The sequence below is a fragment of the Plectropomus leopardus genome, chromosome 8, assembly GCF_026936395.1.
Source record: "Plectropomus leopardus strain MGB_pleo_1.0 chromosome 8, ASM2693639v1, whole genome shotgun sequence".
NCBI lineage: Eukaryota > Metazoa > Chordata > Actinopteri > Perciformes > Serranidae > Plectropomus > Plectropomus leopardus.
In genome coordinates, this window is record NC_142183.1 from 21084928 (window position 1) to 21099269 (window position 14342).

Genomic DNA, 14342 nt, shown 5'->3' on the forward strand with positions numbered 1-14342 from the left:
TCCTTCCACTCACAAGTAGAAGAGTTTTAGGGCAGCTGGGGAAGGTGTAAAGAAACTTGCATAAATCTCCAAAATTTAAATAAGTATACGGGCCCGAAGATCACCCACCTGGTGAGGTATAATTACTGAATCATCTGTATTATGGGACAACTAAGATTCTTACTTACTGCCCCTTTAACAGAGCCAAATGTTTGGTACATCTGCTTCAGTTTTTTTCTTGCATTATAAATTCATGTCTGATAATACTTGTGTTTTGCATGTTTCAGGGACTTTGCCTACGTGGCGAGAGACAAAAACACACGGGTGCTGAAGTGCCACGTGTTCAGATGTGATACTCCTGCCGCAGCCATCGCCACAAGTCTCCACGAAATCTGCTCCAAGGTGGGTGTCATTACCACTACCACCTCTGCATGAATGAGCTTATCTGCTGCTCTGAAACAAGCTATCAAGCTTTAATCAGGGGGACTGTTGAAGAGAGACTGCTGATGCAGTTATCCAGAGCTACTTTTTAGGGTTGTAACTTAGAAGCTACTCCTACGTGAAACTAATAGCCAGGAGTGCAAAACACAGCGGCAGTGCCCTGACAAGATTTCTGTTATCTCTCACTGGAGGAGTATAAGAGCTGAGGAGTCAGATCGAGGGAGGTTTTAAGAGCCTTCAAAGTGAAGAGAGGAGATAAGATTCAGGTTACAGAGCGAGAAAAGAGTTTTCAGTGTGTGTGTGTGTGTGTGTGTGTGTGTGTGTGTGTGTGTGTGTGTGTGTGTGTGTGTGTGCGTGCGTGCGTGCGTGTGTGTGTGTGTGTGTGTATCTACATCTAATACCAACTACCTGATAAGTACAACAGGGTCACATAGTTCCAGATTTTACACACTGATGATGATCACCTAACCCACCAAACAGGAGGCTCATGCACAGCGGATCAGGGGATGCAGGAAATGATCTTTTCAGATTAGTAGCAGCTAGTTGCACCAGTAAGAGATGTAGTTCTGAGATGTCTGTTCGCAATACCCAAAGTCTAAGACACAATTTCCACCAAAATACCAACAACTCACTTCGCGCTGCTTCATCTGTTTGCTCCCCTCCTACCACATGTGCACTCTGCACACTGCACAGGGTACCATAACACCACAAAGACAGGCAAAGCAAATTTTAAGAAGAAGGGAAATACCAAACTGTTGGAGCACTGCTTGATCTGGTTGTTTCCATGAAGAGAGCCCATCGTTTTTAACATAATCAATTTGGCATGTTGTGGAACAGTCCTCGGGTGGCTGTGGCTGCATGTCCAAGTACCCTTGGCAAGATACTGTGCCACCAGTGTGAGTGTGTGTGTTTAGCTGATAAGCAGGCCACCAGTGTGTGGATTTAGCATGTAGTGTTAAAGCATGTTTATTGATTAAAAGAGTAAAAAGGTGTAATACAAATGCAAGTTTATCCCTTTGATGTATTTGACATATGGCCCCCGTCCCTTAGTAGAAGAGACTGTAGATCCTCAGAGCCAATCAGTACATTTACAATGTTAGAAAAAGTCAAATTATTGTGTTTGACTAAAAGTGGACTTTTAAAATCCATGTAAAGATGTTAGTCCGATTGAAATCATACAAAGTTGAACTTCTTGAAGTTGGACTAAAGCGTCTAGATAATGCAGGTCTCGGTGTTCTGCACTTGCTCCATAATCCCTGCACCTGGCTTTGACCTTCAAATCAAACAGCATACATTCATAGAAGAAAGTGTGGAAAAACAAAAGAAGAACAACAAGAGAAGAAAACAAAACAAGAGTACATATGAAATGCACAGTGCCGAAATGTCATCCATGTTGTCACTGAACGACATGCAACCCGACATGCCGCTTGCTAACTTGCTTGGTATGTGACATAAGAAGTTAAGCGAGGGCCGTACCAATAGCAACTATCTGAAAGGGCATATCGCCAGTCCTTGCATATCGCCACCTTCTGTGGCGGAGTTGGACACACTTCTGTTGATGAATCAGTTCTCCCCTGGTGCTTGTATACTGTGACAAGGACAGTAGTCCAATTAAATGGCCCAATCAAGCTATAAACATAGCCGACTCAACTGTCCATGTAAACGCACTGGATGTTGGCAGATCAGCAGGTCTAATGGCTTCTGCAGCTCCATCAGATGAATAAGTGGTGGCCGCGGCTGAGTCGTGGTGTCTCAATACTCATCATTGAAAGAGATGTCAGTTAATGACGGCTGAAGTCCTGTCATCATACAGAGCAGAGGTGATGTCTCTGTAACTGGAACAAACAGCATCAGAATCGATGTCCTTTGAGCCACTGTGAAACGATGCTCTGTCAAAGGCTTCATCGTAGTTTTCATCGCCGTTGAATCTTCCTCACTGGAATCCACAAATCTCCAAGGCTCCATCATATGATTCAGTGGCAGGTTAAGCCCTGTCGCTTCATAGACACCAGGTGAACCATTGTGACAAACCTGTTCCTAACGCAATTCGAGCTTGTCTTTGTTCTGGATGAAGTCTACTTTCTTCATGTATCTCTGGATTGCATCATGCAGATATCTGGCCACGTCAAAAAGAAATTCATGCAAAAACATGATTTATCCAGTAGCAGGACATTTTGTTGAATTGAATCATTCCTCTCTAACATATTTTCAAACTGAAATGTTATTACTCTCCCAATAGGAGGTAATGTGGAGGTCTTACCTTCCACGAGGGAACACTATAGGATCCATCTACTGAGAACCCTTATCAACTCATGGACTGAATATAGATTATGACTTTAAATGTTTTCTGTTGTGGTACTCTTCTTGTTGGATATTTAGATTAAGTTGTTAATAATGTTCATTAAGAGCTGATTTTTTTACTTTTGTTATTTCTATTAACAATTACTTAATAATTATGTTTTGTTTTTGTTTTTTTTAATATACTGAATATAGTGGCTGTTGTCATCTTGTTTGAAATAGTTCAAGTCAGTCATTCAGAGTCCTTTTTTTCCACAGAGGACATTTTGACTTGCAGCAGTAGGAACACTCCAGGGGTAAATTAATTTAATGGTGGCTTATGGTGTGAAATTTTTAAGGAATTAATTAATCACTTTAATTTTTTTTAGGTTGCATTATCTGCATGTAAACAAACAAACTGGATGCTGATTTTGAATGGTGAATTCTGTGGATTTCCTTGGCACCTCAGTGTGTCACAGAAAGCCTTTTTACACAAAGAGAAACCAGTCTCTCCTCAGGAATGACCTTGTAAAGGATGAATCTACCTGGAACTACAGATTTTACTCCTTAGAGATACGTTGACCCATTTAGAGAGAGTCATTTTTTTCTGTTAATTTCTTCTTATCTTGTACCCTGAATTGAATGTATCTGTGGTCTATATTTCTGTATGTGTGTGCGACCATGACTCTTCACTCCGCCTATTTTAGTGGTAGTTTTCTCTTTACTGCAGCGGAGAAACTTGGTGACCTGAGTCTTGCAGCTGCGCAGCACTGTGTGAGTGAGTGTGCAAGAGTGTGTGTGTGTGCATGCGGCTTCTCGCATGTTCCCCTGTGAGCAGAGTTGCAGACTCACCATAGACTTTGATTAATGACACCTACAATTAATCAAGTATCTGTAGCAGCTCAGTGCAGGGGCCATGCAGACTATTCAACACTTTTTAAAGAGTGTGTACACTGCAGCAGAGGAGCAGAAGCGGAGAAAAGAGACAGGAAGACAGCTTCTTTTTACGTGGTTGAATTAAGATATACCAATTGGAAGAAGGTTTTAAAGGATATGTTTTGTTTTTTTTCTTGTCACCAAATCCCATAAAGACCAAAACCAACAAGTAATACATTTGTAGCCAAAGCCTAGCTTATTCCTCTGTGCCATAAAGCCATAAAATGCTATTGTTGTCCAAAAACAAATAACACACCAGTAAGACACACTGTTGCACTGGATGTCATGTTCTTTTAATATAATTAGGTTATTCTGTGTCAGTCCACACACTCCATCACTAGAACACCAAATCCATGGATTGAAATAAATACACCGTTTACTCCTGTTTCAGTAACGTGCTAATATCAACAGTGTGGAGTTGTTAAGGTAAAATGTAAGTATGTATTTTTGACTGTTTTTTAAAGATTTACATTTTCAGTAGAATTCAAAGCATTGAGAAAAGGACTAACACATTGTTTGTTTTGGTCTTTTTGTGGGATTTGACAACATGTTTTCACTTGCAACTTGTCAAATACAGACGCCTGTTTATTGGCCCTACACGTCAAACTATGACGCCCTTAGTTCCCTTCCAGCATCAGTTTTGGCGTTTCAACTTATGCTGTTTACATGCATTGTGTGTTTTCAAAATAAGCTTCTGTTTTTACAGGAAATATACAGTTTCTGCTAAGTAAATGCATGCACTCGCTTTGCAAAAGAAACTTAGAACCTACGTTTTAAAAGAAATTTTTTTTTTAGGTTTACTTCCTTAAGTTTAGGCAACAAAAGCATGTGGTAAGTTTAGAAAAAAACATGTCTGGGCTTAAAATATGTTACTAACAAAATGTAACATTGTGGCATATGTCACGGACGTAGGCTGCTACATATACTAGCAAACTACACTGTTAAAATAACTACTGACTTTTGGTTTCACACAGGAAACAACAGTCTCCCCAGTGAAAAGACTTTGTTTAAACCCATTAAACTCCCCTCCACCTACCCTATGCAGAGATACTCACTCCTTATTATACAGCAGTTGCTCGATACATCAAAAAGTGCTGCCACCTGGTGTGTCTCATATTGCTGCAAAGGGTACCTCTGTGCCTCAGTATCTGACGCTGAGGGCCATTGACTAAGCGTTGGTGTTTTACGAGTTGGGAGTTAGACATGTTGGATTATGTAACAATAAGAAAAATATGACATATTATCAGCCTTATTATTTGTGTTATTATTTGCTCAATGAAAATAATTATTTGATGCTTATTTGTGAGACTGTCTAAGCATATTTGAATGCTTCTCCTCTCCCCATTCCCATTCTGATCGCTTTCCTGTTCTCTCATTTTTTTCCACCCTCCTTTCTTCACCAGATTATGGCTGAAAGGAAAAGTGCCAAGGCTGCAGCTGGCAGCTCCTCCCAGACCGGCTCCGATGTACCCCTACAAGGTGCACACACACACACACACACACACATACGCACATGCACACACATATTTTTCTTTGAGTCTTGTTCTTTTGTAGTTCCCTCATGAGAGAATTGGATTTGTCAGCCATGTGCTCTCTTCCCTGCTGTGGTTTCTTGTCTCACATTACAGTATTCCTTCACATCTGAAACGATATGCTATATGTGTTTTTAAAAAATAACCTTATCGCCTCAGGAGCGACTGTGAACATTTGTTAATAGAAAAGATAGCAGTGTTTGGTTCAATTACACACAGATAACGCTGACTCCAGAACAACTCCTCGCTCCACAATCGCTGAGCTTTATCCTCCCAGCGCTAATTCTATTCACCGTTTCCCATTTCACTAAGTCCCACCGCTTGTTCCTCTCAGTCCCAAGTAATTATAGGAAGAAAGAGGAAAAAAGCACCAGCACAATTCATCCTGCACTGTAACTTCAGCTGGTGTGTGTATCTGCTGAGCACAGTGGAAAGGAGCTCCGCATCGGAGTGTAAAAGAACTATATCGGCGCTTCACTTACAGAAGCAGTCGACCTCATTAAAACCCAATTAGTGTTTCTTTCAGGCGAGGCCTGGTGCTCCACATCACCCGTTCCAACCCCAGGATCAAAGAATTTAGTGGTGAAACATCCCTCACATCTTTTAAAGCTATTACTTGCTTGAAATCATAGTCTTTTAAATGAACCAGTTGGTACCCAGTAAGAGGCGTCATCCTTGCAGTGATTGAAGACCAGTTCATGAGCCATAGAGGCCCTTCCCTGCAAAGTGAGTGGATGGAAATAGCTCTTGTTCTCGTCTGGATTAGATCTCGTCAGGGTAGCTGGGAGTGTGCAATCCCATGTTGGGACACATTTTAGGAGATTAGCACCAAATGATTTGGGAAGAGTTCCATCACCGGGATAATGGCTCTGCTGTCCTCATCAGATCCGGCCTGTCTGAGCTCTAATTTAAATATGAAATTAATGTATCAAAACTTCTCGCTTTTCAGCATTCATGCAACTTCTGTTTTAGCTGCATTGAATGTGTGAGATTTTAGGGACTTTTTCAATGGAGAACACTGATGAGGTGAATCCAGGCAAAAGGCATTATACTTGAATGATTTTCTTTATTCAGTCAATACCAATCACATGGAGATGAGTTCATGATAAATTGTTAATCTCTGAACTTCAGTAATTAAGATGTGGATTGTGCAAAATTGGCTGAAATGCAGAGTGAGGGTAGGGAGTGTGTAGGCTGATTTATCTCTAAAGTTTAACCACTGACCCTGCTGCAGTGATGTACAAGTGTACTCCAGGTTTCCACTTTCAACCAGAGAGGGTCACAAAACACTGCTTCTCAGTCTGCTGTTCAAGTGGAAATAGTTGTTTTGCTTTAACTTATCAACATGAAAGAAATGTTGATTGCACAATGTAACAATGATAGAATAAGGCCACCAAAAACTTTGATTGGTTACCTGTAAGTCTTGCTTTCACTGTGCAATACTGTGTGCCATCGGGTACCATACCACGCGGAAAATGAAAGCTTGATTTACAGCACAAGGGAAGTGTGTCAACTGTTGCACAACTAAAAAAGGAAGAGGATAGTGCTTTTGTCATTTTAAAGCCAATTTGATGCAATTACAGTACCTGGATCCATCATGGATGCCCTGAAGCCAAAAAAATCAAATTTTTAACAGTTAAATATTACAGATGTTGCAAGGTTTGTTCTATATAAATGCCCTCAGTTACCAAATACTGACTATTTCATTTTCAGGGTCTCAATAATAATTCATTCCAAGTTGCAATTCACCTTCATGTTTTTAAATCAATTTTGTCTTCAGCCAATGGTTAATAATTAACTTCATCATTGTGAGGAGGATTTTTTGGTTTTGCCCTTTTTAGTATTGTGTGGATTTTTTTAATAATTTGTTTTAGCACATTAGAGGATTAACAGTCTCTGAACTGTGTAGTTAAACATTTAATCACCTTGTCAGAAACCATCTCAAGCTAACGCAGCTAATTGCATGGTGTGTTAATAGCGAGGTCCTGAGGGTAAACGATGTTACCTTCTGTTCTGATTGAGATGCAGGTGATACACTATCTTTGATCATCTTCAATCACTCATCCTTGCTGCCTACAGGCCATTGTGTAAACAAGCACAGCTGGGTGTTCATGCAGAAAACTCTGAAATCCTGCACGCTCGTGTGTGAATATATTTTTCATGCACTAATCATGTCAACAGCACCCTAAAATATTAAAATATTCACCCATGTTTGTTTATTTCTCTGCTTTAAGCCAATTATCATGTGTGGACTTTACTTTTGGAACTTTGCGTTAGATGTTGTCGTGAGATAAAATTCCCTGCGGACGGTCTGTGTGTGTGTGTTTGTTTTAATGTGTGGTTGTGCTTGTGTGTTTTCTCTCTGCAGAGTTTCCAATGCCAAAGACTGAGCTGGTGCAGAAGTTTCATGTGCTGTATCTGGGGATGACGTCTGTGTCTCGCCCCATAGGTATACTCGAACTAATGCTGAAACTGTTGCACACGTCATAACACATCCTGAAGCCCTTAATAACATCCATCACACACTGTCTCACTGTTCAGCCTCTCTTGTGTTTTGTCCTCAGGTATGGATATCATAAATGGGGCCATAGAGAGTCTCCTGTCCTCCACAGGCAAAGAGGACTGGACTCCTGTCATATTAAGTATTGCTGACACCACTTTAGCTGTCATCAAAGAAAAGGCAAGGGACTTTTTTTTGTGCTGTCCCGAGGATAGATAAAACAGATAAATATGTAAATGCACTTGTAGATTAAAAACGTAATCTAATAGTGTTAACAACAGATCTGATTCTCCTGTTGACTCTTTGCAGGAGGAGGAAGAGGAGGTGTTGGTGGAGTGTCGAGTTCGTTTCTTGTCTTTCATGGGCGTTGGACGAGATGTTCACTCATTTGCCTTCATTATGGATACTGGGAATCAGCATTTCCAGTGTCATGTGTTCTGGTGCGACCCCAATGCAGGCAGTGTGTCTGAGGCTGTGCAGGCAGCTTGTGTGGTAAAGTCAAATTTCCTCTTTCATGAAATTATTACGTTGTGTATTGTATTGCTATTACTCAAAATTAATAGTTAAAGGTTTTGTATTTTGAGGAAACTTTTGGCTTTTTGTGAGATACACTTATCACCGGTGCCAGTATGTCTAAAGCTCACTGTTTAAGACGCCATATATTGTTATGTGTTCCAAACAAAAACTGAATTTAGAGAAAAGCAAGGGGACTATATTTTGGTATTTCTTGAGTTCTGCTGTCCCCTTGTAGTTTTTTTTGTAGTGAGAGTTGTATTTTTATTCACATTAGATCAGGTTTTGGTTCAGTGCAGATAAACAGTTTATGTGCAAAAGAAACACATTGGCTTAATTGCAAAGTTGGAACCCATCGGCAATGGTCTGGTGAATAAGCTTTACTAAATTGGCTGCTTGTAAAAAAATCCAATTGTAGACATTGTCTCTCAACTCCAACTCCATTCTCACAATTGCCATTGCCAATCAGACCAGATGTGTATACCTACAGCCACTCTCAGTTTGGAGTCAACACAACAAATCTTTACAAGCCTCGGCCACTATGGGTTTATTCCAGGAAGTGGGTTTTGTGTAAACTCCAAGTAAGTTTACCATGAGATGAGGAGGGAGGCTCTGCCTTTTATTGACCTGTTGCCATGATGAATTTTAGTATTGAAGCTCCATTGATGATGGCTTTTTCCATTCTCCAAGAATGAGCTTAACTCAGAGTGAACATACTCAAAGTTGATTGAACAAACTCATATCAGCTGTTCTGTAACCAAAAACTCAGCTTTCCATCTTGTGGTTCATCAGCTCAGAGTTCAGGGTTACATTCAGAGTTTTGTTAAACCTGCTTTTAGGAATGGACCCCAGTTTAATAAAAGACAAACCAACCCACGCAACAAGGTTATTTGAACCCTGATACAACAAGATGTTGTAGTAATGTAGTGTAGCATAATTATACATGATGATATGATTCAGCTTATAAGTAATGAGACGTAACCATAACCCCACATGTAATTGTGGTCTGATTTGTGCTGCGCATGAGTGATATATGTATTTGGTGGTTGGGTCATGTAGGTGCTGCAGCTGCAGCTATACCTACTTGATTCAGATTGGACAGATATCCATTACCATTGGCTGCACGGTTACCCCTGAAATATTGACTGTTGCCCCCAAAGGCTAAATCGTTGTCAGACTGATAGCTGTTGATCTCCGAGATTCTGAAAGAGCCAGACCGGCTGTTTACCAGCTTCCAGTCTTTAATCCTGAGCAAGGCTGCAATTAAGTGTGTTTTCCTAAATGTTAAAAACTATATGATAAAAACCCATCTAACCCTGTCCTCCTCTTCCTCAGCTGCGATACCAGAAGTGTCTGGTGGCACGGCCGCCCTCCCAACGTGCTGGCTCATCATCCTCGCCCTCTGCGGACTCTGTGACCCGCCGGGTGACCACCAGTGTGAAGCGTGGCGTGCAGTCTCTCATAGACACTCTGAAACCCAAGAAACAGCCATCAGAACTCCCTCAGCAATGACCGTCACCAGTGACCACAGCACCCCGCCCCCCCCCGCCCCCACAGCCGCAACTGGATGCCACTCACACACTATCGCCACAACAACACCTAATCAGTACCAGCCATGGTAACCAATGATGTACATACATGTTAACAAAAACCACCACAGATGAAAGAAAGAAGAGCACTTCTCCAGTACGCTTGATGATTTAAAAAAAATGACAAGAAAAGTTTCATGAGGAGGAATAGAAAACCTGGTGTCACTGGTTGAACTTTGACCTTTGAACACTGCTGTGTCCAAGTGCTTCATTGGCCCTCACTGTATGTGGATTTCTGGGCTGGATGGATTACTTGATCAAGTACTCTACAGAAGGGATACAGAAAAAATAACGATCGCCTTTCTGTTAACAGACTGGTGTGTGGAACCACTCATCGGTTTACTCTGTTTTCTTTCATGCTCTGTCCCTTCCTGTAAAACACTCATCAGCACAGTTAGCGCTCCTAAACTAGACAGCTAAGACGCCAAGCTACAGGAGCCTTCTGGACAGAAAAAGGTGTCCACTTGCTGTCATGGAATTTCAACAAGTGAATAAGAAAAGATACAGAAGAGACCTGCCAACACGCTCCCTTCCACCAAATGGCATAAAAATGTTTTGGTTCCTACGATGTGCGACAGACCTGGAAAAAAAACAAATAGCATCTCCTTTGAGGATGAATGAAGTGATTGTAACGCTGACGTGTATGTAAATGATTGTATCTAGGAAGAGAGAATTTAGGGCACAAAACTTGTAGATATGAAGGAGACTTGAAGTGTTGGTGACAGATGTGGGTTTTTGTTTTGCATGTTTTCTTGATGGGATATGTTTTACATTGATGAGTTTTTAAAAAAAAAAAAAAAGGGTCTCGGTGAACACACAAGAAATAGATGCTCTTAGCACAATTCATCTCCACTCGACCATGACTGGTTTAACACTGGCGCAAAAAAAATCTGGCCGATTTTTGACCCATAAAAGTTTATTCTCTGCCCCATTTTCAGAATCAAAATAAAGGATTGTCAGTCTACGATTTTTACTTTCCATTCCTTGATGGATGAGTAGATAAGCAACGGAGCGGTAACTGTTTTCAATGTATTTTTAAGCTTTTGATTAGTTAAGAATGTAATTTTTTGCATACATTATAGAAAAAAACTGAGTTAAAAAGCTCAAGAATGTTACATTGCTTATGTTCAAACTTTACAATTTCCTCAGGAATCTTTTTTCATACACCCCAGATTAATGTGGCAGCAAAGAAATCCCAATTCAGGCTTCGATTATGGCAGATGTTACGCGCTCAAAGTTGTATGAACAGTGGTACACAATAGTGTTTGTCCTGCTCAGGCAGCATGGAAAAGGTCAAATCTGGGCGATACAGTTCTCTTCCTCAGTGAATCCAGCCAGTCTACTCCCACTCGCAAACAAAACACACATATACACAAATATGCACATACAGTAGTTAAAAAAAAGTCTGCTATCACTGGTATCAAAACCTTAGCACTGCTCCTACGGCTCAAGGCCACCACCTGCACTCCACATGAACTCTGTGAATGCAGTACGATCAAAAGGAAAAAGACACACACAAAACAAACAGGAGAGATGCTTAAAAATCATTTCAGTTCTGTTCTTCACTCATCTCCACATCATGTAAATGTAATCTGTTGTGACAATAAATGCATTACCAAAAGAAAAAGGCCCTTGAATACGTCCTTTGATTTTTCAGGTCAGTGGAACTCCATGTAATAGCTTTTCGGCATGTAGTCACTTTGAAATGACATTGACTGGGCCCTGTAATTATATGCAGTCTGGGTAGATTCTTATTGTCACAAGGTTGTTCCTTAAGGCACACAAACACACTGTAATGATGACATCTATACGTAAAAGGGGAGGGGGGGACCTCACAAACCTCTTTTTAAAAATATCCACACACAAACTGCAGTGATTATGTCAAAGCAAGAAACTTACATTATGTAAACATCCTTAAAATGTATTTTACCACTGTTTGTTAACGTGTGCACAGACTTGGTAGTGGGTTTTTTTTGTTTTTTTACAGGGGCCTATTGAATGATATGGGGTCTCAGTAAAATGCTTTATTGTTTTACTATACACCTTTTCTCTAACTAGGAATGTTGATATTGGCATTGAGAAAGGCAACAGAACTCAAACCGTCTTTCTGAAGTTGAAATAGTAATTATCAATTGTAAACTCTAACTAGTTTAACTTCTTCATTGTGCAGTTTGAGATTCAATAATCATTAGGTTTATTGTCATATGTACAAAAACACGGCAGTTTACACCATGAAATGACATTTTTAAAACATGAAATACAATGGCCTTTAAAAGCATGTAAACATGTAGAGTATTTCATCCAAAATAGCATAAAAAAGTTAGATCATTGTATGTCATCCAAAGAGCATAAGAAAAAGTCATACTGTAGTATGTCGTCCAAAATGTCATGACATAGTAATAACATAGTATGTCATCAAAAATGGCATGAAAAAGTCATAGTATAGTTTGTTGCCTAAAATGGTATAAAAAAAAGTCAAACTATATTATGACGTCCAAAATAGCATGAAAACCTTATACCTCATCAAAACATCATAGTATGTCATCAAAAAGTCATAGTATAGTATGTCCCCCAAAATTTCAACAAAAAGTCATAGTATAGGATGTTGTCCAACATTTAATGAAAACGTCATCCTATAGTATAATTTTATCAAACCATCATAGTATACTGTGTCATTATTAATGCCATCAAAACATTATTTTATGGCATTTATTCCAAAATCTAACCAAAACATAATTTAATAGTATGTTGTCCAAAATTTCATCAAAACATTGTAGTATAGATTGTCATTGAAAATTTAATCTAAAAGTCATAGAATAGTATGCTGTTAAAAGTGTAATTTAAACGTTATAGTATAGTATTGTGATGGCTGACAGGTAGGGTGAGAGCACTGCCCTCTGTAGGTAGGATTGGAGAGTGTTTCCTGCCTTTATAACACCAGGTGTGGGCAATCAGGACCTCTTTGCCTGAATCCTGGTAGATGTGCAGTAGGACTGCATGGTGTGTGCAGGTAAGGGAGATCTTGGGAGAAACACTGCTAGGGTGGTTTGATCAGAAGTTTAATGGGGCTTCTTGTGTATTCAGATGTAGTGAAGCTGTGTCCTGATTTGATCCTGGCTCTGATTGCTGTGTAAGCCCATGTTGAAGAGGTGAGCCATATATATAACTGCTTGTTTGCTTAAATGTAGGTGTATCATTAATGATCTAATAATTCAATCCTTTAGGAAATTCAACCCCTGTTTGCGCCAGAGTAGTCAGCCGTCGACCTTCCCAGTGTCTCCTTAATCAGGGCCCCTGGTTGAGCAAGGTAACTTAAACTGATTGGATAATGTAGGAGGGTCGTTCCCTTTGAGGTATTCAGTTTATATCAATGATTTTCACCATGTTTTCCCTCATTGCAGACAAGGTGCCAGGCTGATGCTTTGCCTCAACCAGCCCATCCATATCATCTGGCCTAAACTGGACTCAACCATAGCTTTATGTGAAATGTCCATGATTTGTATACTGTTGCCCTCATTTACTGCCACACTGAGCATAACTTGTTTCAGGAATGTATTTTACCCTGTTGTGAAACTGAGCCAACTGAAGTTAACATTTTGTTTTGTTTTTATGGTTTTATAGGCAGCGGGAGGAGCTGCGGGGAGTACGTGTTGGATCCACTTCTTTGCATGCAGTGTGGTAGGCCCAAATGTGGTGGTCACAGGAGTGCCTGGTAGATTTGCTCTTCCTTACAGTGTGAATTGCGGTGTGAGTTGTGGGGTGAGATTGCAGTGTTATTGATCACTGTGTGCTCACATGGTGGTATCTGTCAGGGTCTGCAAATTTCCCCGCCGCAAGTACCTTGTTTAGTTATTCCTATCCAGTATTAGTGTCATTTTATACTGGAGTTTAACTTTTAGCGGTAAATTATGAAATAAAAGTTCTTGTCTTAAAATTGATTATTGTTTCTTTTTTTTTCCTCAGGAACTCAAGCCCTAAAATTCTTAATATCTTTGAATAAACATTTTAGTTGTGAAATTGAATGCACATCTCCTGCTCTCCTCTCACCCAATAAACTTGTTTTGTTTCAACACGTGGGAAGTAAGGGCCTATAGCCCATAGGTTGATATAGACCACATATTTGTCCTTGATAGTGTGTTTGGTCACATTATGTTGTCCAAAATATCTATATAGAAGAAAAAGTCATAGGATAGTATGTCTTCCAAAGTTTTGTCTAAACATCATAGAATAGTATGTTGTCCAAAATTTCATCCAAACATCAGTTGTATAGTACGTCATTAAAAATTTGATCAAAACTACATAGTATGTTGTCCAAAAATCCTAAAAACGTCATAGTGTGGTATGACATCCAAAATTTAATCACATCATCCTTGAGAATGAGAATGAGAAATTCCATCAAATGTCAAACATAATTTCATCAAAACATCAAAGTATATCGTCTAAAATTTCATCAAATTGTCATTGTGTAATGTGTCATTCAAAATTTCATCAAAACATTGTTGTATAGTATGTCATCCAAAAAAATCATAAAAACATAGTGTAGTATGTCGTCCAGTATTTCATCAAAACTTCATA

General features: G+C 39.7%; 1 protein-coding gene and 1 long non-coding RNA gene across 3 annotated transcripts in view; both read left to right on the forward strand.

The window, feature by feature from the left end:
- apbb2a (amyloid beta precursor protein binding family B member 2a) overlaps positions 1-11394 on the forward strand; it is a 50368-nt gene extending 38974 nt beyond the window's left edge. For both annotated transcript variants that reach the window (XM_042493571.2, XM_042493572.2), the window contains exons 9-14: positions 267-381; positions 5037-5112; positions 7534-7614; positions 7730-7845; positions 7975-8157; positions 9514-11394. In XM_042493571.2, the coding sequence (XP_042349505.1) occupies positions 267-381; positions 5037-5112; positions 7534-7614; positions 7730-7845; positions 7975-8157; positions 9514-9690 (748 nt within the window). In that variant the 3' untranslated portion in view covers positions 9691-11394. The remainder of the gene's footprint in view (positions 1-266; positions 382-5036; positions 5113-7533; positions 7615-7729; positions 7846-7974; positions 8158-9513) is intronic.
- A 407-nt stretch (positions 11395-11801) lies between these two features.
- Positions 11802-13714, forward strand: LOC121947712 (uncharacterized). The gene is made up of 4 exons (XR_015777133.1): positions 11802-12777; positions 12852-12916; positions 12992-13074; positions 13169-13714. It is a non-coding gene; the product is annotated as an uncharacterized LOC121947712 (long non-coding RNA).
- The last annotated feature ends 628 nt before the right edge of the window (positions 13715-14342 follow it).